We start from the raw sequence: 22016 nt of genomic DNA, 5'->3' as shown, positions 1-22016 counted from the left end.
ATAAAGTGGAAACAGCAAGCCTTCCTCCAAAGATAACACAGTGGCTGCCTAATGTCACTAATTAACAAATTATATCTTGTTTCTGGAATATGTACTAAATTTAAAGTAAAGTTTTGTGTTGAACATGTGATAGAAACACTGACTTTCTGGGAATTGGGAAGTTGTTGAGCTACAAGTTTCCACCACACTCTAAAACTATAACACATTGTCGTTGCACCTTGTGGATGTAAAAACAAAATGGATATTTTAGCTTTAAAGTTGTGGGTAAATTGATTTTGTTTTAGTCAGAGCCAGGTTACTTGTTTACCTGATCTCAAGTCTTTATAGTAAGCTCATAGACTCTATATAAAAAAGATGGACACAACATTTAGGTCTGAAAAGTGAATCCAGTGCAAAAGTGCCTTAAACCTGCAGTCTGTCCAATGGCCAGCAGGGAGCGACTCCTCTGGTTGTCCAGTTGTATAGAAGTCTATGAGAAAATGACGCTACTTCTCACTTGTTTTTGTTAGTTTTTGGGGTTTTTTGACCTCAGGAAGCATTGTTTTACAGAGTTTATGGTCTCAATCACTTGTTTTAAGTGTCTGTCAATACAACATGATGTTCATTTTTTAAATTATGGTCCTATTTAGAGTAAAATAGATGAGAAAGCAGGTAGCGCTTTCGGGCGTGATTGCTACCATATAGGCATGCCTAGTGTCCACGAGTTTTCACACTGATCTGGCCCTTTGCTCATCACGTTCATTTCTCACAGCACTAAGATAATGAAATTACAAACACAAGGCTTCAAAGTAGTTCATCAACCAGTGACTGATGTAATGGTGGCCACATCCATGTTTTATATACAGTCATGTATGGCTAACATAAGCTCATTGGAAACTAAAATTGACAGACACAATGGTATCCATTCTTATTATAAGTTAATTAATTTAACAAAACTATTCCTTATAAGTGATAGAATACTATGATGTGAGATGCAGAAAGAAGAGATGCAGATGATTTATGCGACATTATTTACTCCGTTAATGATGATGCCACCAGCGTCCATTTGTTGCTGATGGACAGCCGTAAAATAGAAGGCAATCAATTATAATGTGTGCCAGCTCTTTTCAAAGCAGCTTAGAAAGCTTGTTTTTCATTACCAGCCAACAGTCTAGGGCCCAATTAAATGCACTATATCTTAAACATGTTCAAAATGTCCCCATCCTGGACTTTATAAACCCTTGTCACCAGCTAAGTGAAGGTTTGTTTGTGTTGTGGCTGTTTATGCTAATTGCCACTTTGGCACGGTGCCATCCTGACTTCAGTCAATATTTTTCCAATAAAGAACTTTTGTTGGCAGCTGGCATGTTTTCACCAACCCACCAGGGGAAATGTGACAATGAACTGACAGAACATGGCAAATCATTAGCGCAAGACTATTGTAAATTTGTCAGAGTACATGAAATAAAATGACAGAAAAACAACAATTGGTGATTGTTTCTAACGAGTTAAAATTCTCCTGTGTTGCATTCAAAGACACCCTCGGGGCTGTAAGTGATTTCTGTAAATAAAATCAGTGATAACAAGCCAGATTCACCAGTGTGATAGATCTGCATTCTTCTGTCTTAGCAGTAATCAAATTTGACGAGAACTTGACAGCTTGCTGCACAGCCAACACGCTGATCTGGTGCTTCTGGCTTTTGTTTGTGGACGTCAGGAGTGTGTTTGTGGATGTCTAACAATGAGCCAGATTGATTTGCCAGCCTTGGAAATGGCCAGAAAAAACACTGCAGGATTGCTTTGTAACCTCCAACTCAAAGGGAATGTTGCCTCAAAAGCAAACAGCACAGTTTTAATACCACCATGTCTGCTTTCTGATGGTGTTTTTGATGTGATGTCCAGTCAAGTGTAAGCTTGTGTCTCCAACTTCTTCTTATTAGCTTTTTCATTGAGTGTTTTGTCTTTTTCCCGTAGAGAGATGAAGGTTTGTGTTGTGTCTGGTTGTTCAGATAACAGATTAGCATTAAACTTGCCATCAAATGGCTGCAATGAATTCTGGCCCACTGTTATGCAAAAACCCCACACTTTATTGTTATTATTTAATGTTGGCGAATACTTTCTTTCTGAAAGTAAGGAAAAAAACTAAACCAGAAAATGCTCCATAAAATGCAAAGGACACAGCAAACAACGTGTTTTTACTGCCGCTTTGTTTTACCAACGCAGCCTGTGTGCATCCTTCTTCGGTTTCAGCCCTGTGTGTCTAAACAGAGATGCTGTTTGGCAGATTGATGTGATGGAGACAAGCTGATTGTGCGACACTGCTGCCGCTGCATGGCCTCTTAGTTCTGCAGATGGGATACGTGTAGGTAGATGACTGAGCATACAGACTTGTGTGCTCACTCGGCATCTCATGCGACCCTCCCACAGATGTGTGTTGGAGCTTCAGAAAATGTGTTTTGGCCTCCTACCTACACAGCCAGCAGTTTCAGGAGCAATTATAAGGTTAGAGCAGGTACGTATCAGGTGGGCTGCAGGAATATAGGACTGCTGCAGGGACTGTTAATTAGAAACTTGAAGCTGATCTAACAGCTACTGACAGCTGTGCAGGAGCGTGTATATAGTCCAGTATTGGAGTGGGTAGACATCTTTTATTCTACAGACTTTGTGCTTCACTGTGATCATTTAGAAATAAAGTAGTAGATATAACAGTAGAGCCCGATGTTATATGCTGATATTGACCCATCACAGCTACATCAGTATGTGCTGTCAGATATAAAAGCTGTTTAACAGAAAAGAGAGAAATGTTGTCACTACATAGTTTGTTCAGCACAGCAGCTCCGACTCTGTTGTTTACAGCATTGCCAGCACTGTCTGCAGCACATGTAGCAGAGTACGTATCACAGCTGAGCAGCTTTGTCTTCATGGTAATTTGTTAACTAGTTTGTGAAATACACCATGGTAATAAATAATGACCCGCTGTTTTACTTATCAATCAATACTCACATATATGTAAAGCATTTTGGCCGATATATCGATACCAGAATTTTTACTCCTTAAAGAATCTAGTGTGTCAGGCTCGAGTGTCAAGTATCTTGACTACGTTTATGTCAACACTCAAAGAACTATATGTAGGCTTCAATCACATAGTGCCTCCTTTGCAAATATTCGAAAGTAATTGGACACTTGACTACAAAATGTTTCCTGCTGTGGGTTAGAGTTGATTTAGTGTTGCTATTTAAATTGAGGAAGAGTTCTCTGAGTAGGAGGACTTAAGGGGAGGCTGTGCAAGTGAAGAAGTCAGGGAAAAAAGGCCCAAAAGGGGAAAGAAAGATCAACAGTTAGAATCATTCTCAGAAAATTAGAAAATGGCAAACAAGCAGCGAGACGTGAGATGAAGAGAACACCCTTTAATTACGACTGCTTTATGACTTGAATGACTTTATTTTTTTCATCAACAATCAGGAGAGAAACTCAACCTTAGAAGACTCAGCACAAGATGCAAACCTCCTACAGGCCTGAGAAATAGAGCACAAAGAGTTGTCAAATGAACAAACATCAGACTCTATCAAAATGATGGTCTCAGTGTTATTGAGCTGCATTCCACTTGCTGAAGACCAGACTGAAGGCAGAAGGACTTTACATCAGGTGTGAGCTGAGGGATGCTGCAGTGAAGTTCTGGGAGATCACCACCAGGGACGGAACAAAGCATCTGCTAATGTCTGTGTCGCAACTTCAGGGACTGTAAAGGATTTCCCACAAAATTATAAACATGCTGCTTGTGTAGGACCTCAAGTGTATTTGTCCAATTACCTGAAAACCCTTTTGGGCTAAATGTGTTAATATCACCTACACAGGTGTGAAGTTAAAGTTTTTATTTCAAAATGAATGTGCTAATGCCAGAAGAAGAAAAAAGTGTCACTGTTCATATATTAATGGTGTGAACAGTGTTTCCTCTACATTCATTTAGGAGCTGCGGCCACCATTCCTAAATCCTAGCCGCCGCTCCTTCAAATGTCTTTTTAAAATTATTTTTTATTTTTATTTTGTTTGTATTGTTGCAAATACACCACCCCCGCATGTCTCCACCTTCACAGCAGAGTCCTGCACTGGATCGGTGCTTGTGAGTAAGAAGGTATTCTACAGATAACTATCTTGCTCAGTATCTACTCTTTGGGGGGGTTAATACAACGTTAATTAGAATTGAATAGAATATACTTTATTTATCCCAGACCTGGGAAATTATTCTAAACAGCAGCATCCAAAAACACATAAACAAGTACAGAAAAAAATAATTAAGTAATATACATTCAGTGTCCGCACACAGCAGGTCCAAGTCAGTCAGCACCATGGCTGAATGTGGGGAGAGTGGTAGAGAGCCATGTATGGTTGAAGTCTGCTGGGATGACGATCAGAGACTGAGGGTGTGATGTTTGCAGCTGGGACAGTGAGGCTGCTGCAGCAGCATGGGGGGGGATGTAAACTGCAATCTCCAGGACTTGCGAAAAACTCCCTCGGCAGGTAAAACGGCCACAAACCAACCGCCAGCAGTTCAACATCTTTCGCGCAGCGCCGCTCTTTAACGCTGACGTGCCAGCATTACACCATCTCTCATTCACATACATGGCCAGTCCCCAGCCTTTCTTCTTGCCACTCTCCCTCCAGCTCCGGTCCGCTCTGACCAGGTGAAATCCGTCCAAAGTTATGAGCCAGTCTGAGGTGAGTTCGTTCAGCCATGACTCCTTGAACAACATGAGACTGCGCTCCCGATACTCCCACTGCAGCCGGGTCAGCGCTGTTAGCCGTTAGCTGTTAGCCGTTAGCTCTTCCAGCCCGTTAGGAAGTTAATTCATGCTTCCATGATAAGGGACGGACGGGCGGTTTGTAGCGTCTCCTCTCCTCCTGACGCTTCACTCCTGCCCTGTATTCCCCTCTTCCTCTAGCTCATCGGGGATGTCCGGTCCTTCCCACCACAGTGGCTTGGCCTGGCTCAGCGCCAACAGCTATTCACTAGTGTAAAGACGTGGACCCCAAAAAGTCGTAGAACAGACCAACAAAAACGCCGTCTGCCTCTCCACTGTTCCTACACAAATGTGGTACAGCTGTGTGAAATTAAAAATATAGAAGAAAAATCAAATTAAAAACATATTAATAATAATTACTGGCGAGTACTAAGGTAAAGGATAGATAAATAGCTACTCTTTGCGGGTTATTATGACGTCAATTAATCGCGACTACTAAGGTGAACTACACATAACTATCTTGCTCAGTATGTACTCTTTGGGGTTAGTATGACGTCAATTAATCGCGACTACGAAGGTAAACTTCAGATAACTAGCTTGCTAATTATGTACTCTTTGGGGTTAGTATGACGTCAATTAATCGCGACTACGAAGGTAAACTACGGATAATTTTCTTGTTCAGTCTCGACTCTTTGGGAGGTTAATACGACGTTAATTACTGGCAAGAGCGCGGCCTTGAAATTGACGTCCCGTCCAGCACCAGGCTCCAGGTCAGTCAGAGGAGGGTCGTCTTGGAGAATAGGGCAGCGACTTGCCGGAGGAAAGGTAGACTTATCAGCTTACGGTAACTCCAGATAGATTTTACAAGTTAAATAGACTTTCGCAAAACATGAATGTCCCGCTATTGTTACGTAGCATATCGGTATCTTAAGTTAATTGGGCCCGGTGCCAACTCAGTGTGGCTCACGTGAGTAAACTAACTGATTGCATTAAGCTAACATCTACACACCGTGATGGAACTGCTGAGTGCATCTTCAGATGAGCTTGTTCAGATATTTCTCTAAGAAGAGAAAGACACCTGATGAAGATGATGCTAGCCAGCTATCATTAGCCTTTTACTGACTCATAAATGATGATGGTTTGGTAAAAAATTAGTGATCACACAGTAATCAGATGTGATGTGAGTGTAAATGATCTAACGTTAATGTTTAATGTATAAGACCAGTAACATCAGACAGGGAGGAGCAGTGGAGCAAAGTGAAGGAGATCTGAGTGGAGGAGCAGGAGAGAGAGATGAGAGTAGAGGAGGAGAACCTAAAGGGAAGCTCAGGCTTCAGGATGGGACCCTACATGGGCTGAAAGAAATAGCTGCTTCCTCTCATGGCTCTACCACACTGATAATGGGGAGTGTCCGTGAACCTTTTGTCCTTTTTTATTTTTTTTTTGTATAATATACATGTCAATGTTTCTGTTAAATAAATCAAAAATAAAATAAATTCAGTGTATTTCCATTGTAAGAGCAATGATCAATAAAGTCACTGTACTCTGTCCTGATAGGAATGATCTGAATCAGGCTGCAGGGGATCAGCTGCAGCCTGGATGCTGCTGAGCCTCTCAGAGAATTTACCTACAATAGAGCCTCAGAGCTCTTCTATTTAAAAAAAAAAAACAACAAAAAAAACCTGAAATGAACTGTTCTAAGCCTGGGCTGCTGGAAAACATCGTCGAGGAAACACTGGTGGACACAGTTCTGTAGGATCTCATTTGTAGTAAATGTTATAATAGCTGCCACCATAGCGTTCATCTGGGGGTGAATATCACCATATACAGCTACAGTAAGCATTCATAGCAACGTTTTTATTATCATTTTTAATGTCGAGCCTTTGACCCACAAGCAGTTTCTGGGTGTTTTTTCGGCTCCAGTCACATTTGGCCTCGTTTTTTATTGCAACGTAAAGTCCTGCACCTCTATGGAAACAACACAATATATCATAAATCATTAAAAAAAGAAGTTTCTGTACTTGTCTCCTGTCTGCCTACATTTCTGCCAAACAGGCCCAGGTTTTTTAATCATATTTCTCTTGATCACCGCTGAATGACTTCCTGGTGCAGAAGTTTTATTTTTACAGTATTAAGTTTGTGCAAATGTTTTGTTAATTGTTTTTTAACCACAAAGTTTAAATGAGACATGTAGAATTAGGGGATTATGATGACATGTCATGAGTTTAAGCTTAGGTTTGGTTAATTTTCTGAACAGAGCAGCACGTTACGGAAGACAAGTTCAGATGTTCACTGCATTCTGAGAATACAAGTCTTTAGATTTTACAGTTTGCTGGCAGGTTTTTGAGTTTCAAGGGTTAATGTCAGCTGTTCACTTTGTTTTAAGGGAATACTTTTTTAATTTTTTTTAAAATTCCGACAGTCAGTTCAAACCTGAAAAATGTTGGACTGAGCAGTGCAGGTTAAAAGCTCTGTTGTTTGAATATGAAACGGGGAAACAATGAGGTCAGCAGCGACTGACACGAGAACGATTATTACAGAAATGAACAAAAGACCCAAACGAAGCACGATGGGAACAAGAAAGTTCTGCTGATGCCAGATCCAGGCTGCACGCTTCATGACTTCCATTAAACAAGTTCTGAAATGAATAATGTGCCACAGCTCCGTTTAATTAAACTCACAGTCACTGATGCTGTAGCGTCGCCATGGTGACAAGGTAAAAGTTCTTATTGGACTAAAGTGGCCACTAATATCTGACCTCACTTTCCTCGAGTTTGGCAGTCACACAATTTGAAATGAAATGAAAGCTTTATGCCTCAGTAATGAGAGCAGCAATTAATTATAATGAAACTTCAGCAGCGTAATGGCTCCATTCATCACTGTCAGAGCACGGCTGATGGAGCGCCCCTTCACACACGTATTTACATTTGATGAAATGATGTGAGCTCACTCTGCTCAGGTCAAATTTTAGTTGTTGCAACTCTTGTTTGTCGCATCCACCAGCAGAGGAAACTTATTTATCTCGTTTTTAGTATATCTCTCAGCTTATTTGTCTCCAGTTTAATCTTCCTCAGCAAAAACAAAAGAACACATTACGATAACAAAATCTAAATTGTGAGGGTAATTCTGAGAAATATTAGATTAATCTTAATAGAGCAGTCGTGTGCACATCCATTAAACTTCAGCTGCTAGATAAAGCAAAATCCATTAAGTTGCGCCGCGTACTGCAGTAATCCCTTTTTAATGCTGTTCTAAGCCTCCTTCCCTAATGTGGTGTCACATTGTGTAATTTGTTTTCATTCTCAGTTGCGCCGCTGATTTTCCACCTCGGCCACACGTGAGGGACAGAAGAAGACGGAGGAGAGAGTTTTGAGAGCGGTGATCGGCTTTGCTTCCTCTCCCTCCCTGTTCTTTCCCCTCTCTGCTTCCTCCTGCCTCCTCTGAATGATTGACGCCATGCCCATCGTGTCAGCAAGCACAGGTACAGCCACACATAAGCTGAAGCTACATGTTCGTACAGGTGGATGCTTCAGTGGGCCCGATAAGAACTACATGCACTGTGATGCTGCATTATGTTACTGATTGATTGGCGGAGCTAAAACGTCTCATCGTTAACAGCACGAATAAGATGCTTAAAGAGTCTTTCTGTACGTTTGCAGCCATCTCTGACTCTGCTGTGCATCCTGAGCTCCTCATTTAAAGTCACTACTTTGAATAAAAGTACCCAAACAGCAACCTGTTGGTAATAAATCATAGCATGAATGGTTAGTTTCTCTGAAGTCTGGGGGTGGAGGCGGCTTGTTACATATTGATGATGATTCATATTCGTTTTTTTTTTTTTTTTCGTGATGGAAATGGGCATTTGAATGGATGATTAATGCATAGGTCCTGTGTTTGTGTCGGATTCACAGGGCTGCATGAGACTCTGGCCCTGCTCACCTCTCAGCTTCACCCTGACGCCAACCACAAAGAGGACCTGGTGTTCCTCAAAGATGTCTTCAGCGAGAAAAGCATCAGTTACCTCATGAAGGTACAGAAAGCGTCGTGTCTGAGTAGAAGCGGCTGATGCGTTTGTGATCTCTGTCTCTTCTGTAGCCGACGACTCGAACCACGTGGTCACGCCCTGGACTTAAGATATTGAACAGTATAGACACTAGAAAAGAACCAATCAATCCCAAACAACCTGGAAAGTGCAACTGAAAAGTTTGTACACATAACTATTTCAGAAATACGTTATATTTGCAAATCTGTTTAGCCGTACATTAATAATGAACAAAGCCGTGCAGACTGTGTGCGTTGTGTTGCTGTGGGAACCTAAATGCATGTTTGGTCCTGATTTGTTGTAATAATAATACGTTATTAAGTCGCTTTTCCTGCCTGTGCTGCAGCAAATAGAATACAGATTAAAACATCTATTATTCTGTTGGCATTTATTCAATCAGTAGTTATATTTTCACTTTGATTCGGCCAAAAACAAAAGTGAGTTCAACGTATTCTTCACTATGGGACAGTGTCGGACCTACATGCACTTGTTGAGAGCCGTGTTTAAATGTCAGAAAGAGCTCGAATGTGCAGCTGTGGTGTTAGAAGGAAGCAGCTGCCTTCACCTCTTCAGACCCGGTCGACATCACATGTTGGGTTATATGACCACAGTAGGTCATTTTTTAAAATTTGTTTCTATTTTTGTTATTATTTTATTATTGTTAGTTATATTTTATTTATTTATTTATTTATTCTTTTTTATTTTTATTTTCTTCATATTTTTAATAGATTTTTATTTTCTTCATATTTTTTATTTTTTATTTCTCTTTGCTATTTGATCAGATCAAATAACAAAGAGAAATAAAAAACAAAAATGCATATCAAACAAGAGCTCGGATCCTCAGAGGTTCAGAAAACATATTTAGTGACTTACATGATGAACACTTTTCTACCAGCACTCCCTTCTTCTATCATTTGCAGCAGCAGCAGAGCCTTTAGCTGTAATATAAAAAAAAAGAAGTAACATCTTCACGGCTCTCCATTATGATAACCTGTTCCTCTTGACTGAAGGAGGCGACGTGCCATCTGTCAATTTTCTGTGGAACAAAAGTCAAATGATGCCTCGAACGCCCCCTTTTATGGGAGCACACACGGAGCTGAATGACCTGAAAACCTGGTTCACAGAGAAAGTTGTAAATTATCCATTATGTTTGATTGGGGTTTAGTTTTTATTAAGCAAAGACAGCCTGACTGTGTCAAACGTGCTTCACAGTTCAGCTCTATGGTGCATTGATGGGCAAACACGCATCATATGTAGGCTTCGAAGGGCACAATGAATATTATAATGAGGATATTTTACAGGGCTGCAAGGTGGCTCTGGGCTCAGCATCGTTACCTCGCAGCAAAAAGGTCGCTGGTTCGTGTCCCAGAGAGGACACCCGGGATCTCCAGCTTCCTCCCACACAGTCCAAAAACATGTTGAGGTTAATTGGTGATTCTAAATTGTCCGTAGGTGTGAATGTGAGTGTGCTTGGTTGTCTGTCTCTAAGTGTAGCCCTGTGATAGACTGGTGACCTGTCCAGGGTGTCCTCTGCCTTCACCCTGAGTCGGCTGGGATAGACTCCAGCCCCCCATGACCCTGGTGAGGATTAAGTGGTGTATAGATGATGGATGGATGATATTTTACAGATAAACTACCAAACAACTCTTCAAATACAATAATGTTTGCTTGTATGTTTGTTTTATTTACTTCGTCTAAATTCTATCTAAAGGACACTTTTAGAAGTGTGACGGCTGCTCTACCTTCTGGTGGAAAAACATGTTTTTTACCTTGTCAATGAGTCCATGCAGTGTTTTTTATATGCTGGACGACATTCGCTGAGCATTTCCATCTTGAAGTGACGGTGTACTGATGACAGTCTCAGAAATATGGATTTGGACTTCCAGGGTTTCATATGTAATGAACCGAAGGAAGCAATCTGGCATTCTTCTTCTTCTTCTTCTTGACAGTCTCAGAAATATGGATTTGGACTTCCAGGGTTTCATATGTAATGAACCGAAGGAAGCAATCTGGCATTCTTCTTCTTCTTCTTCTTCTTCACAATCGCTTTCTAATATTTTAACTTGCCATTGTATAGCTGTGGGCAGTTTTATCGTGTTTAAGCTGAGTCACAGGTGAGCTGGTGTGCTCGAGCTGTTTTTTTAAAAGTGGAAGATGGAAGAAACTTCTAAATATGTAACTTTGATACTCAGATATAGAAGTTTTTTGAGCTTAATCAATGACTGGAGAGAGACTTTTCACTAAAATTTACTACATTTGGTGTCACTAAATGTCTGTTTCTAAGTGTTTTATATGAAGACTGCATTTTTCTGTGTACACACACACAAATGACTGGTTGCTGCTGATTTGTTTTTCCTCCCAGATCCATGAGAAACTGAAGCAGTATGAGAAACAGAGCCCCACTCCGGTCCTGCACAGCGCCTCCTGTCTGGCAGAGGACGTAGGTGCAATCAAAGTTCATTTCCATGTAGAGTAAACATTCATTTCAACCCAGCCGATGTCATTTTGTAAAGTAAATATATTGTCTGAAGAGGATAATTTTCCGATTTCGCTCGTCAGCTGGCAGAGGAGCTTCAGAATGGACCTCTGGAGGACGACGAGCGAGAACTGCTTCTGCTGCTGAGCACTCCTCACCTCAAGGTACAGACACATTCAGTGACCTTCATCACACAGAAACTGGCTGATAAATGCGGGACGGTGTCTCTGTCCTGTTGGACCCAGACACTCTCTCATTCCTTCTGAGATTTGATCTCGTTAATGACGCCTCTTCTCAGTGTTTTCACCCTGAGCTGCTCTGATTTTCCTCCGAGTTGATCATCTATTACATAACACCAGCGTCACAGCTGTCTGTACCCCGTCTCCATCCCCCAGACACAGACAAGTCTGCCTAATTACCCTGATCAAGTGATTATGTTCAGGTTATTGGGTTTCTGGGGAGCTCTCTGGGAAGAGATGTGAAAGCGGAACACTCATTTGCAAAAGCAGTCACTGAAGGAGATGTCATTCCTCCTTTTATTTCTTTTCTCCCTGACTTTTCTTCACTCTAGAGCTCTAATGTTTTCTACATTCCACCTTTAATGGCTTTCTTTGGTGTATTGTCTTGCTTTTTCTTGTTTTTTTGTTTTTTTTATGTCTGTGTTTGTTGTTGAGGCTTTTAATTCTGACTCATCTCTGTGTATCTGTTTGTAAATGTCTCATGCAGGCGGTGCTGTCAGCTCATGACACAGTTGCCCAAAAGAAATTTGACCCAGTGTTGCCGCCGCTGCCCGACGATCTGGACGACGACCTGGAGGAGGAGTCGGTGAAGATCGTCCGCCTGGTGAAGAACAAGGAGCCGCTGGTGAGAGTCGATCCAGACGTGAGGGCGTATGACAGAATAAGAGCGCTTCCTTCCCTCGACTATTCTCATGCCCTCAAGTGAGGCTTTAAAAGTCCATTTACTTTAATGGAGCAGCTTTGGGGTTTTAGAGCACTCTGAGGTGTGATTGTGGGTCTAAAATAAATCCAGGAGAAAAAGAAGTTTCACAGCAACTAGCATGCATTAACTCCCTGAACCTCTAAACTTGTCGGTGGGTGTGGAAGGCACATTATCTTTAGAACATCACCAAAATGACATCAATTTTTAGAGCAAGAAACCGTAAAAACAGAAAGAATCTTCACGTCATTCTAACAGGAAAACAAGTTTAAGCCTAAAATGACTTTAATCTAAATCTCTAAGATTCTCTAAAAAATAAACCATTTGCTCTAACAGATTCAATACAAAATAGAAACTGCAAACAAGAAACCTTTAGTGACTCAGCTGTGACCAAAATGGATTCAGCTGTAGTGGCTGCAGGCAGACAGGAGACAAGTATGGAAAAAGAAATGAAAGCGTGAGTAGTAACGTCTCTATACTAAGTAGATTCACCATTCTTTAACGGTGTTAGTAACACCTGAGGGCTCTTACAGAAAATGTTGTAAAAGATGATTCCAAGTTGTTTAAATTTTTGTAAACAATTAAATCAGTTCAACACTGAGCAAAAGCAGAAATAGAGAGACCATCTTCATGATCAGGCATCAGAATCTCCAGTCAGGCAGCGTTGTAGTTAACTTATTGATCTTTCCCAACAAAGAACCACTGAGCTGCACACGGGGAGCAGCTTTCACCAGTCTGTCGCTCAGAGGATTGTACGAGCTCGGCGAACTGAAGATTAGATATCTGTTCTGATTTATTGTTGCATCTTCTTTTTTCCAACAGGGAGCGACGATTCGGAGAGACGAGGCCACTGGAGCTGTAATTGTAGCCAGAATCATGAGGGGAGGGGCGGCTGACCGCAGCGGTGAGACAGTGTTCATGCATCATATATGACAATTTATATTTCAATTGTGTTCTTTTTTTTGTTATCTCAAAAAAAAAATCATATATATATACAAGGGCACAGCTGCAGCAAAGGGACATGAGAAAATAATCTGACTATAGGCACAAAGTGAAGGAATCTGTGTTCCTCTTAGACGTTAACTTCCTACATGACAGGACTTTCTTGTCACTACTGATACACTGACAGAGAAGTGAGGAGATTACGTTGTGTAACCCCTTGAACTGTCAACAAAGATCAAATCCTTGAGATTAGCGCCACGAGATTGCATATTTTGAGATTACAAACGAGGGTTGGTCCCAGTTGTTGCCATGGAGATGATATTGACAACATGCCAACGGAAAATTGACTTTTTTGGTCACATCTGAGCCTCACGCTTTAAAAATGCTGCCAGTGCTACGACACATACTAGGAGTTTGTTTTGCTTGTTTTTCCTTTTGCTGGTAGACATGGTGTGTGTGTGTGTGTGTGTGTGTGTGTGTGTGTGTGTGTGTGCTGTGATTGTGTTTCAGGTCTGGTGCATGTAGGGGATGAGCTTCGAGAGGTTAATGGAAACCTGATAACCCACAAAAGGCCAGATGAAATTAGCCAGATTCTGGTAAGGAGAAAAAGGATTTTACATGTAGGATCATCTGATTTTTTTCTCGTCTACAAACATCCAGTGACTGCTGGGGAGGATGAATGATGCTGCTGCTCTGTTGTTTTTGATCAGTCTCAGTCACAAGGCTCCATCACGCTGAAAATCATCCCAGCTGTTGCAGAAGAAGACAAACTGAAGGAGAGCAGGGTGAGGACTCTTCTTTCTGCTTCTTCTTCTTCTGAAAGACTCAACAAGCAAATACTCCAAGACTGGAAAGTGACAATTTTGTGTAACTGATACTAACAGTTGCTGGAGAACGTACCACTTTTTTTAAATCACTGTCTTTCCACCTTCTGAAGCCCAAGGAGTTTTCTGTGTGTTTTTTAAGCTCCTGTCACATATTTTTTATTCATTGTGGGCTCATTTTTCACTGCAGTACAACGTCCTGCATATCTATAGAATCAGCACAACTGTGACTAGAAGTAAATAGAACTCAAAAATGTTTTTTTTTTTTTATTCAATATAAAACACTGATAATGCCATAAATCCTAAAAATATTGAATTTCCTTTTTGAAAAATTGCAAAAACTTGAAATCCACATGCAGGTCTTACCACTACTAGAAAAAAAATGGTGGCTCTATATACCATAGATATTTGATTTAGTTTTTTATTGTTGTTTCCATCCTTGTTTCATCTCCCTTCTGTGTCAACACTGCCTGCAGCTCATCTGAAATCTTTCGGTCAGGTTATGGCTTCACAAGATTTTCTTTTTTGTTGTATGGCAGAATTTTTGAAAATTCTTAAAAGAGATATATGGAATAAAGTCCTTTTGATTCAATATTACAAATTTAAGCCTAGATTTGGTTAGCTTTCCATCGAAACTGCACGTCAGTTTGTTCGAGGAGTGTTGGTAAGTTAGAAATCTAACAATTCATTTTGTTGCTCTGATAATTGGTGGAATTTTACAGGCCTTTAACAGACAGCATGCCTTTCAAACCCACCAGCAGGTTTCAGTTTTCAGAGGGTTAAACACATCAACTGTATATCAAAAATGGATGCAACAACCAGGACGCCACACATCTGTTTGTGGACTACCATTTTGAAAGCCTCCAGTTTGGCACTTGGACATCACAATCTTAGTTTTTTGAAACTGTTCATAATGAGCAAGTGGTACATGTGACTGAGAACCCGAGGGCACTACATCCGCCCATGTAGTGGCAACTTTTCAAACACAAGGTAGCCCCGTCCTAAAATATACCCCGCTCCATTGTATATTTCACTCTAAATGGACCATTAATTAAATTAACATCATACTGTATTTAAAAAGTCTAGAAACCTGCAATTAAGACAATCAACTCATTAAGAAAATGTTTACTGAGGTAATAAATCAAGTGGGAAGTAGGTTCATTTTCTTATAGATTTTTATTCAAATTTTAATTGTAAGTATTTGTCATGCAATAATTATAGTGTGCACTCATAGTGTGCACTGAATTCCAACAAGAAATAAAGTCTCTTTCTGTGTCATCCTTTATTCTTGTGCAGTTGTTTTCACTCCCAAGAAGCTTGTTTTATTTCTAGTGCAATAGATATAGTGTAAACAGCATTCATATAGATCTAAATGCTGCCTCTAGTATTAGATTTTAACATTTATTATTTATTTACGATATTATTTTTATGTTCCTTTAGGTTGTTACATGGATGTGTCTTCATTTGGTTGTATTTTACATAATAGAATATCAGTAAAGGCTTTCTGTTCTGTTCTAAAAACCAACACTACAACAGAGGAGGCTGCACTTTCAACATCAGCGTTGTTAGTTTTCCACTTTGGTAGGTGGTGCTGTCCCAAAACCACAAGGGTTCCAGAAATGTGGTCCTGAAAGTGCAGCTGTCTCCATTACAGACACAAACTACTGGTTGATTCGCCCCCTTCTTGTTAGTAGGAAGAATGCAGGTTTAAGTCACTTCCATGTTGTCTTCACTTTTAAACCTGGAGGCTACGTTCATGTTTTATATACAGTCTGTGGTTTAACGAAGCTTGTTAGCCTAGCTTAACTTAGCCTAAAGCCTAGAAAGAGCTAAAATGGTTTTGTTTGAAGGTAACAAAACCCACCTGTAATGTAGCATCCTGGTAATTTTATCAGCACAAAAGCTGAAGTATATGAACAATAAATTAGGGTTTTCTGAGGGTTTCTGTGCGATAATATTTTTTGCCTGAAAGCAGTGGCCAAGCTAACTGTAACTTCCTACTTCCAGTCTTAATGCTAAGCTAAACTAGCAGGTTACTAGCATCATATAAACCATACAGACGTGAAAGTGGGATCGTCAAGCAAGCATACTTGTATTTAACCAAAATGTTAAACTCTCTCTTTATTGTATGAAGTGAGTGAAGTTCCTAACATTAACTGAAGTTGCTAACAGACGATTCCTTCTTATTAAAGGTCTACCTTCGGGCTTTGTTTGACTACACACCGTTTGAGGACAAGGCCACGCCGTGCCAAGAGGCTGGACTACCTTTTAAGAGGGGAGATATCCTTCAGGTTGTGAGCCAGGAGGACGGCACCTGGTGGCAGGCCAAGAGGGTGGGCGACTGTAACCTGCGCGCCGCCCTCATCCCCTCCATACAGTTTCAGGAGAGGTACTTTGCATCTGCCGTGTATAGGATTCGAAAATGTCTGCTTTTGTTAAAAAATCAAAAATCCACTTGTTCTCTTTATCCTCCCAGGCGACTGAAGTACAGGATGAAAGTGGGCTCCCTCCCTGCCCCTACGACCCTCAAAGCATCCACATGTAAGCCTTATTTACCTCTGAAAGCACAAATGATCTTCTGTGACCTACAACCACAAATGTACAAGAAGCTTAGAGCCACATGGACAGCGTGTATTGTGGGTGAAATCTAATCTATGCAAAGAAATACAGAAACAGAGATTATAGAATGAGAAGAGTGGATATGAGGTTAATCTCTCGGGGGGACAAAACTGAATCCATCGTTTCATTTCCTAATCCAATTTAAAAGTAGAATAAAACAAAGTCAGTTCTTTTCTTGGATCTGCTCTATTGCATAAAAGCTAAACTCTTGAACTCTCACCAAGTTGAATAAAAGGTTTAGTTGAAATCCTGCAGCATAGTGGTGTGTCCTCTTTGAACACTTCTTCTTTTCACAAAGAACTCAGCCCTTATCTTCTATAGACTCCCTTTAGTAAATCTATTAGGTGGACATGAGCACTTTGGATAAAGAAAATCAGATAAGCTGGCGGATTTCTAAGCACAGATATAATTTACATATGACATTCAGAAACAGTTTCATAGTGACTCTGAGAAAGCGTACCTCCTTATCATACACCTTAGGAGGTAGAGAACAGTGCTTGTAGTACTCTGCCTCTACAGTGATACTGTGTTTTATTTCTTGCAACCTCAGATGATCGGACTGAGAGAGGTACGTAGACGAGCACTCACATTAGCAACCATCTTCCATCCCTGGATCGTGTTTTGATGGCTGAATTTCTTTATGAAATTCTCATCAGTGACTCATAAAACTCACAAAAACACAGATTCTAGTTAATCCCCCTCCTCCTCCTCTCATTGTGCCATTTTTTTTAAATTATTTTTTTTTCGCCCTTACAGTTGCCTTCATACCACAAACCTCCTCGTAAAGTGTTTAACCTGCTGTGTTCACATCAACACCACCCTCCCCTCCCATCTGCTCCTCCTCACCCTGTCTTCTCTCCCTGCTTTGCCATCCCACAGAGGACTGTGACAGTAAGGGTGCTCTGAATGGAAAGGACATAGGTGAGGAAGCGCAATCAGTGAGTTTGTACCAAATCGCTGCAACATCACATTTTCTGCTCAGTCTGTGTGCTGGTTCATGCTTTTCTTTTCGAGACTGCAAACTGTTGCTGAGGTGTTAATGGATTGTGCTGCTGTGACGGTTTTGGTAGTAGATGTTGAGGGTCAGGGCAGATAACACCTGGGGTATTCCTTGATTTTAGACCTCAGCACTCTTGACCTAGAAAGTAAAAACTCAAACACAGAGGAAAGCGTGTTCACCCGTTTGTTTGCCAGACTTTCTGAGGGTATTTTCATGTCATTTTCAATCATGCAGATTGGTAGGTGCAATATCTGACACATTGGTTCACTCTGGTGTCACAATGCATGATATTGGATTTTCTCCGATGTCCAATATGCAGATAGCTTCCAATGCATCGAACCCTTTTTTTACCTTATTGCAGAGAAGATCAGTTCTCTCCTGCATTGGAGTTAACATGTTTTCACACTTCCTCTTATCATGATGCAGACATTAGATGCAATGCTTTTCAAATGCACACATTTACTGAGCAAAATAAGAAAACTATTCAGCTCACAAGTATGTTTCAAACAAAACTGTAAATTTGATCCTAAACCGTGTTGAGCAATAGTTAGTGTCATCTTATCTTCAATGTGCATTTCAGACTGATGCCAGTGTTCGATTTTAAAGCCTTTTCTGGCCTTCAGTTTTCTCATTAGATTCCTTTATTACGTATTAAGTGACTTTTTAAGAACCGTTTCATTTAATCATTTTTGTATAAGCTTAAAAGAATACATTTTAGTTTTAAAACGTTATTAAAAGTGTAAATTATTTTTTAACTGCGTGGTTTTTTAAAAAATGGTATCAGTGCGGCTCTAGAGATTGCAGCATTCGTCAGTCTACGACTTTTAGTGAGGCTGAAAATGGCACAAATGCTGCACAAACATTCATAATCCCAGTAATCAGTAAAATGTCTCAACTATTGGATGGATTACACCACTTCCAGGGCACACTTTCATGTTCCCCTCAGGATGAACTGTAGTGACTTCAGTAGTTGACCTTTTCCTTTGGTGCCCTCATCGACTCATCATGTCACACTTGTGTAACTGATCAGTTTGAGTTGAACTGATTAGTTGACAAACAGTCGCTGATTTTTCTGTATTCTAGCATCAGGATTGGTGCGTTTCAGTGTATTTCATGCCCTCATTTTGTATTTTTTACAAAAAACATCACGTTATTTCAGTGGGTGTGATGTTCGACTGGCAGGCCTTTTGTCCTGTATGCTGCAGCCACCAAGCTTCTCTCAGTGTCTTTGTGGCGCCTGATGGCATCTCATTGTGCTTGACAAGTGGCCTCTCCTCATGCTACATGCTAACGGTGCTTTTTATTGTGTTTGACTGAGAGGTAGACGCAGCATGCATGGCTTCCAAGCTTCTATTCTGTTAAAGATTTAAGCTGGTTGAATAAATGGTCTAATATGAGCTGTAGTTTCTCCCAAGAGTAAGGCAGCTCCTGCCTTCTGTGGCCATGCTTTCTCATGGGATTTTTACTCAGGTACTCTTACTGATTTCTAATGGTGTTGTCCAGTGTGTCTGTCTTGTGTAATGTATGACACAGGATTTGAATTTTAATTGGGCAGAGCGAGGAATACTGATTTGATGTCGATTTTTTTCTCTGTCTTAAACCTAATGTCAAGGTTTCAAACTGGCAGTGTGGTATTTATTTTTATAAGGACAAGTACGTAGGATGAATCAAGGCACATAGCATTTATACCCTAAGCTGTGCTACATGCATGTCTTTGACTACAGCCAGCCTTCGCCGAAGTTTCCGCCTCAGGAAAGATCGTCAGGGTTCACCAGGAGAACCGCACACTCCAGACAGCAATCCCACCGACTTCCTGATTTATGAGGAAGTCGCACAGTATTTGCCCCGCCCTAATGAGAGGCCCCGCCTTATAGTACTGATCGGTAGGTCAAGAAATGACACTTCAAAGTTAAGCCGGGATGTTTGCATGCAGGTTGGTTTTGTTAATTTTTCTGTTGTTTGTTTGGTCACAGGTTCACTTGGAGCTCGGATCACTGAGCTCAAGCAGAAGGTGATCGCTGAGAATCCTCGACAGTACGGTTTGGCTGTGCCTCGTACGTCTTTAAAAACATATTTCCTTCGTTTTTTTAACTAAAAGTTGAATGTATTTTGTGCAAATAACTTTTGGGTCATTCCATCTCATCAAATTTTTTAAACCATTTCTGCTTGACCATGTCAGATTGGCCTGACATTTTTATAGCATGAAATATGGATATTCAGAAAGATACATGTTTATTTATTTATTCATTTATTTATTTGCTTGATATATCAAATACTTTTCAAGAAAGAGTTTTTCTCTTTTTTTTTGTAATTACCCATCGACCCACTTTTAGCACATTTTTTTGCACATTGAAATTTAAGGCTATGTTTGAACAGCGATGTCTCGGAAAGTATTTAAGATAAAGCTGGAAATTTCCATTGTTATTTTCACGTTGTGTCACTGATTCAGAATCAATATTGGACATGTAGATAAATAAACCATTCCATCCTCGAGCACAATTTATCAAAGAACATTGATGATGCGCGTTTCAAAACAAACCACGGAATACATTTTAATAGAAAATACTCGATCACAAAAATGAAAGAAAAAAAATTATATTTATTGAACTTTCATAACTCATTGAGGAAGTACTACAGTTGTACCACAAAAACCACAATATTTTTAGACGGGTTAATACAAGTAGAGCTGAGTTCTGGATTCTCAAAAGTTCAAAAGTATTTCATATGAGAATGTTTTCTGTACGTTTTACTCTGTATGATTGTTACTTGCAGCTACATGTGGTTCCAGAAATACCACAAGTTGACATCTAGCAACTATTTGATCTACTTTTCTGATATTTTAGATTCTGAATCGATGGCAGGATGAGAAATGACTGTAAAAAGGCTTTTATTTTAATAGTTTCTGAGATATTGTGGTTAAAACAGCCTCAAATTACTACGGGTGAAAAAATGTGCTGGAAGTGAGTCGAATTTTTTTAAAATAGCATTTCGGAAAGTACTTTGTATATCAATCAAAAATTTTACAGATAGCATTTTCAAAATCTATAGTTTACAGTGTTTCAAGAAGATCAGAGATGGCCGAGCAGAAGGCTCCTGATGATTTAAAATGGAATAACCTGTATGCGTAAAACTGTGGCACTCTGTTCCAGACTGTATTTGCATTGATTTTTTTTTTTAAGTATCTCAGCAGCAAACACACAAGTTTTTCCATGCATTTGATTACTTACACTCACAGAGCCAAAAACATGCAAGCATTCAGCCAGTTTCTTATTTTCCACCTCGTCTCCTGCTGGCTGCTGGAAACACACGGCCTGAAGACACCACTCGAGCCAGGAAATGTCACGAGAGAGAAGGAGTAGAGTACCACTTCATCAGCAAAGCAGCGTTCGAGGCCGACATCCAGAGTGGCAAGTGAGTGTTGGCTACAATATCTGTCTGATTAAGTGCAACAATTATCTACTTTATGCTTAAGAAGGATGCAGAAGGATTAATTGAAGCTTTCCAGAAATGTTAATTACTTACCGAGAGCTGGTGCACATTAACTTCGTTGCCTGAATAATTCATGACGCTGCTGTGTTTCTGCAGGTTTATTGAATATGGGGAATATAAAGAGAATCTGTACGGTACCAGTTTGGAGTCCATTCACAGAACGTTGGATCAAAACAAAGTCTGTCTGGTGGATGTGCAGCCAGAGGTTAGTGTGGAAATGTACATGCAGCCCTGCCAACGAAACACACTTCTGATTTCGTAATTCCATGTGTTTTTAATTCAGTAAATGTTTCAGTGCAGTACAGACAATGAGGCTGACACTGAGTTAGATATAGATTTTTCTTTTTTGTAACAAAGTAAATCCAATTCATCTGTCGCTTCGTTTCTTAGGTTCATCTGCCAACAGAAAACCACAACAATCTGTGCAACACTTTGCAGTTCTTTGTTCATTTCTCACCATCCAGATTAATCAAATAGAAAACAATTTTGAAGCTTTCACTATTTATTTTTTTACTATTATTATTTCACTCTCAGTGTATTTTTTAATTGTTCTTCTTTGGGTTTGTTTTTGTGTTTTTTTTTGGTCAGAATTAGATTTTGGAACAAAAAATATAAAAATGACTCAATACTCTAACTTTCCATTTCTGTGGTTTGTGCCTGTAGTTGGACTGTACCATTACCTCATGGGGGAGTTTACAGACGGTCACAGACTCACATTATGTATTATATAGCGCATCGGACTGTGCAGTCATTTATCGGCTGCTCTGTTTTTGGAGGGTTTGGAGACATTTATGATAGGGATGGACTGATACCTCTTTTTGATTTCCGATACCAATACCAATGCCATCTCTCCTCCTAAACTTCTTTGGAAATACCTTATTTGCATGGATACATTTGTTTAAGATGGCTTTATCAAAAGCCTCATACTATTAAAGCATAGACTTTGCTTTTCTAAGAAAGGAAAAAA

General features: G+C 40.1%; 1 protein-coding gene across 1 annotated transcript; it reads left to right on the top strand.

Annotated features, from left to right (window-relative positions):
- Positions 1 to 8162: 8162 nt before the first annotated feature.
- On the top strand, positions 8163 to 21254 carry LOC103374151 (MAGUK p55 subfamily member 3-like; the record flags this gene model as incomplete). Its single annotated transcript, XM_008304188.1, has 16 exons — positions 8163 to 8199; positions 8630 to 8748; positions 11123 to 11200; positions 11320 to 11400; positions 11963 to 12100; positions 12998 to 13079; positions 13628 to 13713; positions 13828 to 13902; positions 16134 to 16330; positions 16418 to 16482; positions 17111 to 17128; positions 17440 to 17481; positions 19285 to 19443; positions 19534 to 19614; positions 20878 to 20971; positions 21146 to 21254. Coding segments are annotated over exons 1-16 (1461 nt in total), but the record flags the coding sequence as incomplete, so codon positions are not given.
- Between the last annotated feature and the right edge of the window lie 762 nt (positions 21255 to 22016).

Source organism: Stegastes partitus, unplaced genomic scaffold (assembly GCF_000690725.1).
Source record: "Stegastes partitus isolate 25-593 unplaced genomic scaffold, Stegastes_partitus-1.0.2 Scaffold2157, whole genome shotgun sequence".
In the NCBI taxonomy this organism is placed as follows: domain Eukaryota; kingdom Metazoa; phylum Chordata; class Actinopteri; family Pomacentridae; genus Stegastes; species Stegastes partitus.
Note: the sequence above shows the minus strand (reverse complement) of the source record. Positions and strands in the feature narration are given on the sequence as shown.